Below are 16768 nucleotides of genomic sequence, written 5' to 3' on the forward strand. Positions count from 1 at the left end.
AGTCCCCCAGACGCTGCTATGGGTGATGTCTGCAGTCCCCCAGACGCTGCTATGGGTGATGTCTGCAGTCCCCCAGACGCTGCTATGGGTGATGCCTGCAGTCCCCCAGACGCTGCTATGGGTGATGTCTGCAGTCCCCCAGACGCTGCTATGGGTGATGTCTGCAGTCCCCCAGACGCTGCTATGGGTGATGCCTGCAGTCCCCCAGACGCTGCCATGGGTGATGCACTTTGTTTAAAAATATGGTTAATACGGCACGTCTTTACAAGTGTAATACGGCGCGTCTTTACAAGGTTAATACGGCGCGTCTTTGCAAGGTTAATACGGCACGTCTTTGCAAGGTTAACACGGCGCAGAGACCAAACGTTCGATTCACGGTTAATACGGCGCAAGGTTAATACGGCGCGTCTTTACAAGGTTAATACGGCGCGTCTTTACAAGGTTAATACGGCGCGTCTTTACAAGGTTAATACGGCGCGTCTTTACAAGGTTAATACGGAGCGTCTTCTTCTCAAATTCTTCGGCATTGCGCGACACATGAAGTTTATGTTCAGTGGCAGCAGAATTAATTTATCCTGAACAGGAAGGACGAGAACTGGTTTAGGGCGAGCCTATAGGCATGCCTCTTGCCTGCCTCGCTAGGCATGCCTCTTCCATGCCTCGCTAGGCATGCCTCTTCCATGCCTCACTAGGCATGCCTCTCCCATGCCTCACTAGGCATGCCTCTTGCCTGCCCCGCTAGGCATGCCTCTTCCATGCCTCACTAGGCATGCCTCTTCCATGCCTCTTCCATGCCTCACTAGGCATGCCTCTTCCATGCCTCACTAGGCATGCCTCTTCCATGCCTCGATAGGCATGCCTCTTCCATGCCTCTTCCATGCCTCACTAGGCATGCCTCTTCCATGCCTCACTAGGCATGCCTCTTGCCTGCCTCACTAGGCATGCTTCTTCCATGCCTCGATAGGCATGCCTTTTCCATGCCTCGCTAGGCATGCCTCTTGCCTGCCTCGCTAGACATACCTCTTGCAAGATGAAGAGTCTCATACAGACATGTTTTTTTTAAACTAATATATTTAAATTGACGTATTATATTTATAGTCAAAATCATATGTAAACTATGAATGTTTATAGTATTAATTAAGTCTCAGTTGATAAGATGCGTTGACTATATTTTGTTTTTTTAAATTACTTAATAAATTGTAAGATTAAATGATTATTTCTGATAGGTTTCTAGGTGGAACATGTGCAGTACTATTATAGGAAATTGTCAACGGGGCGAAACGAACTGTGTACAATAATAATGGTATTAAATAATGGTATTAAATAATAATGGCCTTGAATTTCTATTGTATTTATAGACCATCGCAGGTTTTATCGTCCATCTTGGGCGTTAAGTTGCCAGTAGTTGACTACAAAGGATAACAATGCTAAAGAACTCATTTATAAATCATACTGCAATTATGAAAACTAGACCCCAGACGTCCAGGGTCTAATATTTCCAGTTAGGTCAACAGGAGGTCGCATAAGTGGCAGATCGGATTGCCCGAGCAGGCAATCCTTGCCACAAACGAGCACCGGGATTGTCGCCAATTAGCAGCCATTTATTTAAAGTTAACTCATCCGCCGGTCCTCTCATCCCGCCATGATCGACGCCCGCCACCAATTCCTGGTTTTGTAGCAAAAACCGACACCGCCGCAGCTATTGAGATGTCGGGGATTTGGCATGGCGCTTTATGCAGCAGCCGCTGCTGGAGGTCTATGGCCGGCCGCCTGTTGCTCGACTGTGGGTCTTCGGACAAGTTACAGGCGGCCATATGGCTGGCCGCCTGTTGCCCGACTTTGGGTCTAAAGACAAGTTGCAGGCGGCCAATATAGCGGGCCGCCTGTTGCTAAACTGTGGGTTTAATGATAAGTTAAAAAACATCCCTACAGTAAGTTCTGCGTATTTACAAGCGGTCATTCCATGGCCGATGATAGGCCAGAGTTTGCGTTTATTTCTTTTACTGCGCCGATATATAAGGCGGGCGAATGATGAGAATGCAGCGCTCGTCAGAGACGTGGAGAGTGTATGGTGACATGAGAGACTAAAGAGCGCATAAGAGACACGACAAGCAGAGCTAAAGAGCGCATACGAGACACGACAAGCAGAGCTAAAGAGCACATAAGAGACACGACAAGCAGAGCTAAAGAGCACATAAGAGACACGACAAGCAGAGCTAAAGAGCACATAAGAGACACGACAAGCAGAGCTAAAGAGCACATAAGAGACACGACAAGCAGAGCTAAAGAGCACATAAGAGACACGACAAGCAGAGCTAAAGAGCACATAAGGGACACGACAAGCAGAGCTAAAGAGCACATAAGAGACACGACAAGCAGAGCTAAAGAGCACATAAGAAACACGACAAGCAGAGCTAAAGAGCTAACAAGAGAGCATCAAGAGGCAAGAGCCAGGGCGGAAATATGCCCGGCTATTAAGCCGCGGTCGGCAGTCGTTGTCGAGTTCCAGAAATATCCTGCATATCGAGGCGGTAGTTTAGCTCCTGCTCATTAAATGAATTCTTGGATAAGATTACAATTACTTTAGGCTGCCATTACGACACAGCATGGAAAGTAGTCGTAAGTTGCGTCTGTGTATACGTCTGACGTGAACGTTACGCTACGATGAACGTTGTAATTATTGCTAAGATTCTCAACTATAATATTGCCTTCGGTGTCCCGCTGGGAGCTGACATTACGGCAATAAGAAATTTAGATGTGATCTTGTCCGATATTAATGAGTAATTAACTCTGAACTGAGCTCAAGTCCTGTCTAATATTAATGAGTAATTAACCCGAGACCTGGCTTATATCCTGTCTAATATTAATGAGTAATTAACCCAAGACGAGGCTCAAATCCTGTCTAATATTAATGAGTAATTAACTCTAAACTGAGCTCAAGTCTTGTCTAATATTAATGAGTAATTAACCCGAGACGAGGCTCAAATCCTGTCTAATATTAATGAGTAATTACCCCGAGACAGGGCTCAAATCACGCCCAATATTAATGAGTAATTAACCCGAGACGGGGTTTAAATATTTTCCAATATTATTTATTAATTAACCCGAGACGGAGTTCAAATTCGGTCTAATATTAATGTGTAAGTAACCCTAGACCGGCTTCAAATCCTGTCCAATATTAATAACTAATTAACCCAAAACGTTGCTTAAACCCTGTCTAATATTAATGAGTAATTAACCCAAGACCGGGTTCAAATCCTGCCAATATTAATAACTAATTAACCCAATACGTTGCTCAAATCCTGTCTAATATTAATGTGTAAGTAACCCAAGACCGGCTACACATCCTGTCCAGTATTAATGAGTAATTAACCGAAGACGAGGCTCAATTGAATTAATCCTTATACCATCGTAATGGGTTGCTAGTGGAAGGCCGAGGTGGTTAACACTAATGGGTTTGGTAGTTGGGAAATGTAGCATAACAAAGCCAGGTTAATGGTTAATGGTTGAGTGAACCTTGTAATTGAGACTCTTCGGATGATATATCATCATCACACTCCTTATCTATCATTTATTGATGATGTGCTATCATCACATTCCTTATCTATCATTTCTGAATGATGTGTCACCATCGCACCACTTATCTATCATTTATTGATGATGTGCTATCGTCACATTCCTTATCTATCATTTCTGAATGATGTGTCACCATCGCACCACTTATCTATCATTTATTGATGATGTGCTATCATCACATTCCTTATCTATCATTTCTGAATGATGTGTCACCATCGCACCACTTATCTATCATTTATTGATGATGTGCTATCGTCACATTCCTTATCTATCATTTCTGAATGATGTGTCACCATCGCACCACTTATCTATCATTTATTGATGATGTGCTATCATCACATTCCTTATCTATCATTTCTGAATGATGTGTCACCATCGCACCACTTATCTATCATTTATTGATGATGTGCTATCGTCACATTCCTTATCTATCATTTCTGAATGATGTGTCACCATCGCACCACTTATCTATCATTTATTGATGATGTGCTATCATCACATTCCTTATCTATCATTTCTGAATGATGTGTCACCATCGCACCACTTATCTATCATTTATTGATGATGTGCTATCGTCACATTCCTTATCTATCATTTCTGAATGATGTGTCACCATCGCACCACTTATCTATCATTTATTGATGATGTGCTATCATCACATTCCTTATCTATCATTTATGAATGATGNTCAGTGGATATAAGCTTTAGTTGAGACGCGTTCAGTGGATATAAGCTTTAGTTGAGACGCGTTTAGTGGATAAGCTTTAGTTCAAAAATTATTAAGACTGGAAAAAATACTTATACATTTTTCGCATTTATGTGGGTCATCCTGACCCAGTTTGTACCTGCTAAATGGCATGTCTGTGCTATTAGCAGAAAATATGTCAATACTAGCTAGACAAACGGACTCTTGTAATTTTCCGAGTATAAGTAATATCATTAAAGTATCATAATTGATATTTACGTTATTAATTGGATCGACATTCCAGCGTTTCAATTAATCGACGTCCTTATTAATGTTTAGTTTTACAGTCTATTAATTATTAAATTAAATTATGCAATGTGCTATTGACTAGATGGTGCATCTATAACTCCCTGACTAACCCTAACATGAGTCAAGGCAGTCACCAGTCCCTGACTATAAGTAGTCAGGGCAATCACCAGTCCCTGACTAAGTAGTCACGGCAGTCATCAGTCCCTGACTAAGTAGTCACGGCAGTCACCAGTCCCTGACAAAGTAGTCAAGGCAGTCACCAGTCCCTGACTATAAGTAGTCAGGGCAATCACCAGTCCCTGACTAAGTAGTCACGGCAGTCACTAATCCCTGACTAAGTAGTAAAGGCAGTCACTAGTCCCTGACTAAATAGTCAATGCAGTCACCAGTCCCTGACCAAGTAGTCAAAGCAGTCACCAGTCCCTGACTAAGTAGTCAAGGCAGTCACTAATCCTTGACTAAGTAGTCACGGCAGTCACTAGTCCCTGACTAAGTAGTCAAAGCAGTCACCAGTCCCTGACTAAGTAGTCACTATAGTCAGCCAAGATGGCGGCACCGCGTTCAAGTCTACGGACCCTGAACCTGAGATTTCATTTCCTCACCTCGCCCCTTCCCCTCCCCTTGGGGCGGCTGCCTTCTCCCCCACCCGGTCGTATAGAATAATGTTTATTAGCATAATTAATAATGTTTATAAAGCCATACACGATACCGTGCACGTCCGACACGCTACCGTGTACGTCAGACACGCTACCGTGTACGTCAGACACGCTACCGTGTATGTCAGACACGCTACCGTGTACGTCAGACACGCTACCGTGTACGTCAGACACGCTACCGTGTACGTCAGACACGCTACCGTGTACGTCAGACACGCTACCGTGTACGTCAGACACGCTACCGTGTACGTCAGACACGATACCGTGTACGTCAGACACGTTCCCGTGTACGTGCTTTATTAATGGGCCAATTAAAATAAAACTTCGGGTTTCTTTTGACTAGGTTTTAAGATGATTCGAAGCAGAAACTTTTATTAAACTTTTAACTGGTCAAAGTTCAAACATGCGTATCTAAAAATAGAATTTTTTTGAAATTTCAAAACGTTTTCATAAAAATCACCAAAAACAAAAAAAAAAAAATCGGTAATAGAAAATAATTAACTGAAACCTAACCAAATCATCGGAAAACTCCTTTGCTTTTTCAGTGCCTGTAAATTAAGAAACCGCCGTGCTAATTTGTATGCAAATAATTTCGAATTTCAAATATTATTTTTATGTGCTCAAGTTCAAACTTTGAACATGAAATTTAGTTACAGAAACTCACGAACTCTAATGAAAGAAGTCAATGAACTTGAAGTTTACAAAATTAAAAGCACATCGTATTGAGTTAACTGGGCCGAACATATATGGTGTACATATATAGGTACAACCTACATGTTGGACATGTACAACCTACATGTTGTACATGTACAATCTATATGTTGTACATGTACAACCTACATGTTGTACATATACAACCTACATGTTGTACATATACAACCTACATGTTGTACATATACAACCTACATGTTGTACATATACAACCTACATGATGTACATGTACAATCTATAAGTTCCTCATATACAAGCTATATTTGTAAGCCGCAGCACATTGTACGCACAGCAGGAGCGTGTACAATTGTACGCCGCAGGGCTGAACCCAATTACGCGGTATAATTTATTAATGAAAACAAATTGAAATGTAGTCAAAATTTGTTGGATTATTCATTTATTTTTTGTATATTATTTATATTTTCTTCTATTATGACCCACGATGCATCCGAATTTGAAACAGCGTTAATTATGTGTTGATTTTGTTGAAACAGCGCCGATTATGAGTTGATGTTGTTGAAACAGCGTTAATTATGAGTTGATGTTGTTGAAACAGCGTTAATTATGAGTTGATGTTGTTATTGTTGAAACAGCGTTGATGAGTTGATGTTGTTGAAATAACGTTGATTATTAGTTGATGTTGTTGAAACACCGTTGATTATGAGTTGATGTTGTTGAAACAGCGTTGATTATGAGTTGATGTTGTTGCAACAGCGTTAATTACGAGTTGATGTTGTTGAAACAATGTTTTATCAACGCTTTTTCAACATCAGGTCATTGGTAATGAATGATGAATGAATTTCTAGTTCATGAGAAAAACCTAACCCCAAAGCGAGGGCAACATTTAAATGACCGCAACATATTCCATTTTAATGTTATTTTGAATAAAAGTTATTCAAGGATAACTAACTGCAAGGATCGATTCTTTGATAATAATGAGGTGAATTAAAAAAATTATTTTCATGCAATTTCAACATGAGTGCGGAATAAATCTCATATGCGATTAAAAATAAATGACAATAACAGTATTGACTTAAGTCTCGAAGTATAAACAAATGGTATTTGTGGTATGCGGAATGGCTGGTGGTAGTTGCTAGTAGTTTTATTCCTAATATTGAATTAATTCTATTGCATAATTTGTCGAGTGTGAGTAAAATTGTTTAGTATTATTCTTCAATTAGTTTATTATCATTTAAATGCCAAATTAAATTAAATTATCAAGCTTAATTGGCTAATAACGGGTGCGATTTTTGTTCTAGAATAATATTTAGGTTTCATTCCTTTTTTCACAACACATTTTATTTTGATTTACGTATATATAATGAAAACTGATTTTAGTATAATGTAAATAAGAATTGAATTTGTTTATAGAGTAAAAACATATAGATTAGTAATACATATGTAGGAATGCCAATCGAATACTAACATAAAAATAAGATAATGTAAACGTTGCCATATTTCCGGTATATTTTTTGCCTAAATCCCGTGGATTACAGCCAAAAGTGAGCGGGAAAATAAGACTCCTGCTAATTGTCTCTGAACTGAACTTCCTGCTAAAGCTTTAGGATAAAAGTCTTGTTGCTCCCTACACAGACACGTCCCTGAGGGCATCACGGGCCGTTCATGAGTGGCCGCCCTTAATACGACCGTAATTTAGGTTGAGGGTAGAGCTGCCCTCTATTGTTGTGTTGGGCAAGACATTCTCTGACGGATTTAGACTTGCCAAGCTACGAGGGAAACTCTTGACAACTTACCAGACGCAGCACTTAGCACGTTCTCGCTACCCTCTGTCTGCTAGACCTGGGTAGACCTTAGTAGACCTTAGTAGACCTTACGCTAGACCTGAGCAGACCTTACGCTAGACCAGACGCAGCACTTAGCACGTTCTCGCTACCCTCTGTCTGCTAGACCTGGGTAGACCTTAGTGGACCTTAGTAGACCTTACGCTAGACCTGAGCAGCACTTAGCACGTTCTCGCTACCCTCTGTCTGCTAGACCTGGGTAGACCTTAGTAGACCTTAATAGACCTTACGCTAGACATCAGTAGCACTTAGCACGTTCTCGCTACCCTCTGTCTGCTAGACCTGGGTAGACCTTATAGTAGACCTTACGCTAGACCTTAGCAGCACTTAGCACGTTCTCGCTACCCTCTGTCTGCTAGACCTGGGCAGACCTTAGTAGACCTTAGTAGACCTTACGCTAGACCTCAGCAGCACTTAGCACGTTCTCGCTACCCTCTGTCTGCTAGACCTGGGCAGACCTTAGTAGACCTTATACATTGTGTACGTGTACGCAAGTCTCTGCGTACATTGTGTACGTGTACACACGTCTCTGCCTACATTGTGTACGTGTACACACGTCTCTGCGTACATTGTGTACATGTACGCAAGTCTCTGCCTACATTGTGTACGTGTACACACGTCTCTGCATACATTGTGTACGTGTACGCAAGTGTCTACGTACATTGTGTACGTGTACGCAAGTCTCTGCGTCCATTGTGTACGTGTACGCAAGTCTCTGCGTCCATGTGTACGTGTACGCAAGTCTCTGCCTACATTGTGTACGTGTACACAAGTCTCTGCGTACATTGTGTACGTGTACACAAGTCTCTGCGTACATTGTGTACGTGTACACAAGTCTCTACGTACATTGTGTACGTGTACGCAATTTTCTACGTACATTGTGTACGTGTACACAAGTCTCTTCGTACATTGTGTACGTGTACACAGTCTCTACGTGCATTGTGTACATGTACACAGTCTCTGCGTACATAGTGTAAGTGTACACAATTCTCTAGTGCATTGTGTACGTGTACACAAGTCTCTGCGTACATTGTGTACGTGTACACAAATCTCTGCGTACATTGTGTACGTGTACGCAAGTCTCTGCGTACATTGTGTACGTGTACTGTCTCTTATACACATCTAGATGTGTATAAGAGACAGACCGTGCCCTGCACAGCAGGTATACCGTGCACTGCACAGCAGGTATACCGTGCCCTGCACAGCAGGTATACCGTGCCCTGTACAGCAGGTATACCGTGATGGTGGAGAGCTATACCTCAGCCCTATATCACTCAGCCCCAGAGGTATTCGGTCCTATCCTTTTCCTCATCCACATCGTCGACATAAATGTTGCAGTGAGCCACGCCTCTGCATAGTCATTCACAGACGACACCAGGATACTGATGACAATTACGGACAGGACAGACTACGAGAGGTTACAAGAAGACCTCTCAGCAATATATTACTGGGCCCTAGTGAACAACATGCAGTTCAACGAGACCAAGTTTGAGGTCCTGATATGCAGAGGTAGCGGAAGAGCTGGTATAAAATACTGACACCTGGCAGTGGATAGCCCAGAAATCGAATAGAAGCAAATAAATGGAGATATCAAAGTGTTGGAGAGAACCTTGGTTAAGTTTGGTGATGACATAGCGGCAATAACCGCAATAGATAGGTGACAGATGGGGTTGATCTGGCGTAAGTTCAGAACATGAGAAGCGGAACCGATGATCACACTCTTTAGAGCGCTTGTAATACCAATTCTTGAATACCGCTGCCTGCTCTGGACCCCGTTAACACTCGTCGCAGTGCGGCAACTGGAAGGTGTTCAGCAAACCTTCACTTCAAGGATCAGAGGGATGGAGGAATTTAACGACTGGGAGAGGTTGAAGAGCCTGGGGCTGTACTCGATGCAGAGAGCAGCGAGGTAAATAATGACATTCTGTACACGTTGAAAATAATTACCGAAATGGCACCAAACTTCGAAAGCGAGACTTTCAGGATTGAGACCAAAACAAGAAAAGGAGGAGACCGTGCAGTATACCCCAATTACGTAACAATTCTGCGGCCAGATTTCAATCTCTGCAGGAAGGATCAGGCAGGAACAGCCAGTTGCTGCAGGAACAGCCTCGGTCCATGGCGGGACCGAGGCTGTTTTAAGGCATTGCCGAAGGATTTAAGAAATGGTAAGTTCATCCTGGAGATCTTCAAGAGACTGCATGGACGTGTTCGAGAGCACAATCCTTGATCGTTCGACTGCCAGCAACAAGAAGCTGAGGGCTTGAGCTGGCCCAACTGAGGGTAGATGCCCAGTAGTCATGTCCCTTGTGCATGGCGCCGGGACTGAGGGCGACAGGATACAGAGGCGGCGTCCCAGCGTGGCCGGGGACTGCTACGTCCGAAACACCTACTAAGGATAATAAGAACGCTAAGGATATTAAAGATATTTAGGACATTATGGGTGCTATTGCAAATACTTGACCAGAAATGCACGACGTCTATATACATACACTTAATAAATGAATGGGTGTGACTTCTGATTTGTGATTCTAGATTCTACGAACTGACGATGGAGCTGGTCTCCGGAACGTTTTCTATAAAGATATTAATTTTTGTGGACTTTTCTTTGCTTTTAAATTCTTAGTTAATTTGCGATTTAAGCAAACAAGTGATATAAATTTATGAATGGGTCATATTGTCTAAATTTTGACACACTTTCGCGCCAAGAAGAGCAGAGAGCGAACGTAGATTTGGTCCTCTTTGTCGGACCAAACTTGGTCGGGAATACAAACGGAGTGTATCGTCTATTTGACAAAGACTCACTCATTTCTCAGTGTAGAGTCAACCAGCACCCTCACCCCTCCCAGACCCACCACCACCACCTCTCAACCAACCCACCATCACCCCTCCACCACCCCTCCACCACACCNCATCTAGATGTGTATAAGAGACAGCGTCACTACCGTCCCCTGCGTCACTGCCGTCCCCTGCGTCACAGCCGTCCCCTGCGTCACTGCCGTCCCCTGCGTCACTGCCGTCCCCTGCGTCACTGCCGTCCCCTGCGTCACTGCCGTCCCCTGCGTCACTGCCGTTCCCTGCGTCACCGTTTAAATTAAATTATTTTTTTATTACGCTATTCTTCACTTAGAATGCGCGCGTCATTCCTAAAATTACACATTAAAATTCATGAAAAAGAAGGATAATTAAACTGATCTCAATGAACCAAACATCAAATAGAAAAATTTTGGTAGATGTGTGAAGAGGAGTTGTATATTGTAATTACTTACAACTGATATAGGAGGCTCATCGTTACCGCCGAAATTCAGCTGGCCGCTCATAATTCGAGGCAATTTAGCTTGAACTTTCCTGGTTCTCCCTGCCATCTATATTACTTGTAGTACATGTACACATGGCAGTGCTTGTAGTACATGTACACATGGCAGTGCTTGTAGCACATGTACACATGGCAGCTGCTTGTAGCACATGTGCACATGGCAGTGCTTGTAGCACATGTACACATGGCAGTGCTTGTAGCACATGTGCACATGGCAGTGCTTGTAGCACATGTACACATGGCAGTGCTTGTAGCACATGTACACATGGCAATACTCGCGTACTTCACATGCATATGGGTTAAATCAAAGCCTGTCACTCCGCATTTGCTGGTAACAGAAAGGCAGAAATCTCTTAATGTTTTAGCTTGAATTCTTCGAATTGCGTTTTTTTCGTGCAGAATTCTAGACTGTGTAATGAAGTGGAGTCTGAGATACCCTGTCGATGGTGGCGTCATGGTAGCCTGGTACGAGGAATGCGTCCTGGTCTCTCCGCTGGATCATTAAAGCGATGGGCAAATAATAGCAGGAGACTAGAGAGCGCATGACGATATACTAATATTTAGAGTCATTCTATTGCTGCCAAGGTTTGCTGCCAACCTGATATGCGAAAGCCATCGTAAATTTAAAGCCTTATCAAAGGTACTCATGTCATCAGTGGTGCGTGACGACGCGCGACCCTAAACGCAATCTCGGCCGCGCGGTCGCCGGCGCACCCGCGGCCGACCGTCGGCCGAGCCTGACGCCCAGGCGCGTAACTGAGAAGACACGGAGAGGAACCGAGGCAGCAGCTCCTGCGAACGAACCAAGCGTTTAGTTCTAAGTTGTTCCTCAAGTGCAATTGTCGCGTTGCAACTTGCGATGAAATATTATCGAGACCTGCTACTCTCCACCGTTGCAAATTCTCGACCGAACTTTCTTTTAAGGACGCGATACGCATATATGGATGCTGCGACATTTCTTGCCGTACGCCAAATCGCTATTTTTTTGTCTCTGCGGAAAATTATCGCCGTTTTATCGCCGGCCGATACCCGGCCATCGATGTGCTGTCGGACATTTTGAAGAGGTTACATGCCTGGGTTTTATTTGAATGGCTCACTGGAGGCAAATGGAGTCCTCGTCGAACGCCCGATAGTGGCCATTAGTGCGGAACACAACCCGCCTGATAGCTGGACTTCAGTAGCTCAGTAATGCTTCTTATCTGCATACCCAGCCCTTATCAATCACTGCAAGATAACGAATACTCGCCTTATTTGACCTCTTTACTGACAGATTAATTTGCAAACTTTTCTCGACACCAATTGCTCATTAATTCATCCATAAAGGGAAATCATTTAATTTTTATACTAAAATTTCGAATCTTGACTTGCTTGGACTGGTATGTGTCACGTTATTTATTCTAGTCACAAATTTGTTAATAAGCTTTCACAATCTTACAATTCTAGATAAATAATTTGTTAAAAAGAACGGCGTTAAAACTGATGAACTTTAATTCCATATTGAATTCGATCTGAGAGGAATTTACCGCATGCCGATGGCCATTTTGAAATTAAATTTGATTGTTTATTTAAAAGAAAAAATATCCAGGTATTTAATTTTGTGCAACTTTTCCTTCTTTTTCCAGTTGTGTTAAGGTTTTAAGTTTCATCACATCATTGCCACACCCAATATTATTTCCAATAAATAAATATTCAACGCAAAATTTGCTATAAAATTTATATTTTCGTTGGAATTTCCGCGTTTGTGAATGAGAAGCAAAAACGAACGTTGCGGCACTCGAGATATTCAGCATTTCATGAGTGCGATGAATGGCGATCTCTAGAAATTCCTCATTCCTGCACACTATATTCATTCATTCACATTACTTACGAGGTGAAGTAACAAGTTCATCCTCCAGGTGGTCCACTTATCCACCCAGTTAGGTTGGTGGATGACATTTTGATTTTTGAACTTTTAAACTTAGAAAAATAATGAACATATTGTCAAAATAATAACACAATTTCTGCAAATCACATTGCTACGAACTTTCGTTGGATCAAACTGGGTCAGGATGACCCATTCTAGTCCATGAAGTGCATCGCTATTTAGACAAAACCCAACTTATTTATCTGATTATCCAATATAACTGTCAGCCTCAACTCCACATTATTGGCAAGATTATTGACGGCCATGCATGGCCACCTCTGTGCCACCTCTAATACGACTGAATTATTTCGAATAAGCGACGATAAAAAAAATTCTTTATAAAAAATTCAAAAATTATCATGAAATTTGGCTTATATTTGACACGTTACTCCCCTGACAACGTCTCATGAATAGCGTGGCCATTTAATTCATTTTACAGCTCCCCTATTCAGTATCATTCATCAAACGCACGCTTTCTTAATGCTATTCGACTTATTTTTGATGAATATTCCAGATTAAATATTCCGGGATTTTGGTATTATTATTCCGGGATATTAGGATGAATATTCCGGGATCTAAGGATGAATATTCCGGGATCTTAGGATTAATATTCCGGGATCTCAGGATAAATATTCCGGGATCTCAGGATGAATATTCCGGGATCTCAGGATGAATATTCCGAGATCTTAGGCTGAATATTCCGGGATCTAAGGATTAACATTCCGGGATCTCAGGATGAATATTCCGGGATCTCAGGATGAATATTCCGGGATCTCAGGATGAATATTCCGGGATCTCATGATAAGTATTCCGGGATCTTGGAATGAAAATTCCGGAATTTTAGGAAAAATCTTCCGGGTTAGGTATTCAGGGATTTTAAGGTAATGATTGGATGATAGGAGACCTGGTGTCTGGTCAAGCTTATTCTGTGTTACGAAACATACTGTATACACGCTGAGTCTGCTACCAGCGAGAATATAGACAGATATATGCAGATATATATGTATATATAATATAGAAAATCCTAGCCGAGTATGTTACTCAGCGAGTTTTTGAAGTATCTATGAAAGTAAATTTCGGGATCTAGACATACGACGCGCCAAAGTACAGAGCGTGTAAAGTGAGGGAGTATAGAAGAAAAGTATATCTTAGGTGCTATTGTTAATAGCATCTTGAAATAATGCCGTAGTAAGTAAATTAGTTAGTCATCAATGACGGAGTAAAGGAAATGTGTTTTGATATAACGATTTAGTTATATCCTACAAAGAGTAGTATATAATAGATGGATTCATTATAATATAATGGGATTAATAAGGATATACTAGAAGGATTAGTTATAATATAATGGGATCAGTAAGGATATATTGGATGGATAAGTTATAGTATAATGGGATCAGTTAGGATTTAATAGATGGAATAGAGTATCTATGAAAGTAAATTTCGGGATCTAGACATACGACGCATCAAAGTACAGAGCGTGTGAATTAAAGGAGTATAGAAGAAAGTTACATCTTAGGTATTATTGTTAATAGAACCTTTAAATAACGTCGTAGTAATTAGTAAATTAGTTAGTCATCAATGATAGAGTAGAGGAAATGTATTTTGAAGTAACGATTTAGTTATATCCTGTACAATGAGTAGGATATATTAGATGGATTAGTTATAATATAATGGAATCAGTAAGGATATAATAGATGGATTAGTTATAATATAATGGAATCAGTAAGGATATAATAGATGGATTAGTTATAATATAATGGAATCAGTAAGGATATAATAGATGGACTAGTTATAATATAATGAGATCAGTAAGGATATAATAGATGGATTAGTTATGATATAATGGGATCATTAAGGATATGATGGATGGATTAGTTATGATATAATGGGATCATTAAGGATATAATGGATGGATTAGTTATGATATAATGGAATCAGTAAGGATATAATGGATGGATTACTTATATTATAATGGGATCAGTTAGGATTTAATAGATGGAATAGCTATAAATTTCTTGAAATCAGTGAGTATGAAAAAGATTAGTTTGGATACAATCGTATTTCTGCGACATATTTAAACGAATTCAGATTGCATATTATATTTCCCAAATAATTACTATTTTTCGAACTCAATGAACATTTTATTAATGAAAATATACTAAAACGATACAAGAAGAGCAGACGTTCAAAAGAACTTTGCACGACGCATAACTGTTCAGTACAGAACTGTTCAGTGCAGAACTGTTCAGTGCAGAACTGTTCAGTGCAGAACTGTTCAGTGCAGAACTGTTTTTACCCATTTTCATTTCTAATAGGTGATATTTCATGCCCTCTATTCTATAGCCCTATTTATGCCCACCATTCCTCAGACCCTTTTCATACCCCCCATTCCTCAGTACCATTTCATGCTCTCCATCTCCCAGCCCCATTTTGCTCCCCCTATTCTCCAGCCCAATTACTCAGCCTCATTTTATTTCCCCTTTTCCCCGGCCCCATTACACGCCCCCCATTAACACCCTCTTCCCCCATTTGCAGGCGCCACGTCCCCGATGTCGGCCCGCAACTTCCCCGCGTCTTTCTGGAACAGCAACTACACCCGCGCGGGGGCGGGCCTGGGCCATCTGGGGGTCCATGGCCACCCAGACCTCTACGACCCTTACCATCCCGGCCTCCACTCCCTGCAGAACTCTGGCCACCACGACCCATGGACCACCTACTCCTTGTCCTCCCAGGTACCGTGATGTTCATAGGTCCTGCCACCCCGACCCATGGACCACCTACTCCTTGTCCTCCCAGGTACCGTGATGTTCATAGGTCCTGCCACCACGACCCATGGACCACCTACTCCTTGTCCTCCCAGGTACCGTGATGTTCATAGGTCCTACCACCCCGACCCATGGACCACCTAAACAAAATCAACTTGAATTTGTTAAAACAAGAGCTGTTTTAATGACATTGCTATACTCTAACGTTTTTCTAATTTTGTAAGATTTTATTGAAGATGTAATAGCTTTCACCGGAAAATTTCGTGAACGGGAACGAAATTATGTGCATCCTATCAACCTATCATAAACTAAATCATTTTTGCAATTAAATAATAAAAGCATCTGAAGAATCTAGATTTCTAACGAGAAATCATATAATAAGGAATGTAAATCACGGAAAGTTCCAATGAACCTTCTATAGATTTCCGAACACTGGATTTAGCTGCTGTCCATAAATTTTTGGCTTCAAATGACAGTTTTGTATTCATTTATTTGTTACAACGAGATGAGGTCGCACATTTTATTGCTGTGGCAATTGTCAGCTATAATGGGATATTCTGCGGCATATTAAAGTTTATTTCCAGGTATAAAGCACTAAAGAGATTTATAGTATTGGAAAAATACAATTATCTATGAATTGAGTATTAACTATGAAATATAATTTAACTAAATCAAGTTGCATACAACTGGGAATAGAAAGCATAAATTGTAGCATTACGAAGCATCAATTGTAGCATTACGAAGCATCAATTGTAGCATTACGAAGCATCAATTGTAGCATTACGAAGCATCAATTGTAGCATTACGAAGCATCAATTGTAGTATTACGAAGCATCAGTTGTGGCATTACGAAGCATTACGAAGTATCAATTGTAGCATTACGAAGTATCAATTGTAGCATTACGAAGCATCAATTGTAGCATTACGAAGCATTAATTGCAGCATTACGAAGCATCAGTTGTAGCATTACGAAGCATCAATTGTAGTATTACGAAGCATCAATTGTAGCATTACGAAGCATCAATTGTAGCATTACGAAGCATCA

At 41.3% G+C, this 16768-nt stretch overlaps 1 protein-coding gene across 1 annotated transcript in view; it reads left to right on the forward strand.

The window, feature by feature from the left end:
* LOC108665364 (siderophore biosynthesis regulatory protein URBS1) overlaps positions 1-16768 on the forward strand; it is a gene marked incomplete in the record, with an annotated part of 57756 nt that overhangs the window by 33898 nt on the left and 7090 nt on the right. The window contains 1 exon segment of the mRNA XM_018152111.2: positions 15494-15690. Coding sequence (XP_018007600.1) covers positions 15494-15690 — 197 coding nt within the window.

This window comes from Hyalella azteca, unplaced genomic scaffold (assembly GCF_000764305.2).
Source record: "Hyalella azteca isolate HAZT.00-mixed unplaced genomic scaffold, Hazt_2.0.2 contig8963, whole genome shotgun sequence".
In the NCBI taxonomy this organism is placed as follows: domain Eukaryota; kingdom Metazoa; phylum Arthropoda; class Malacostraca; order Amphipoda; family Hyalellidae; genus Hyalella; species Hyalella azteca.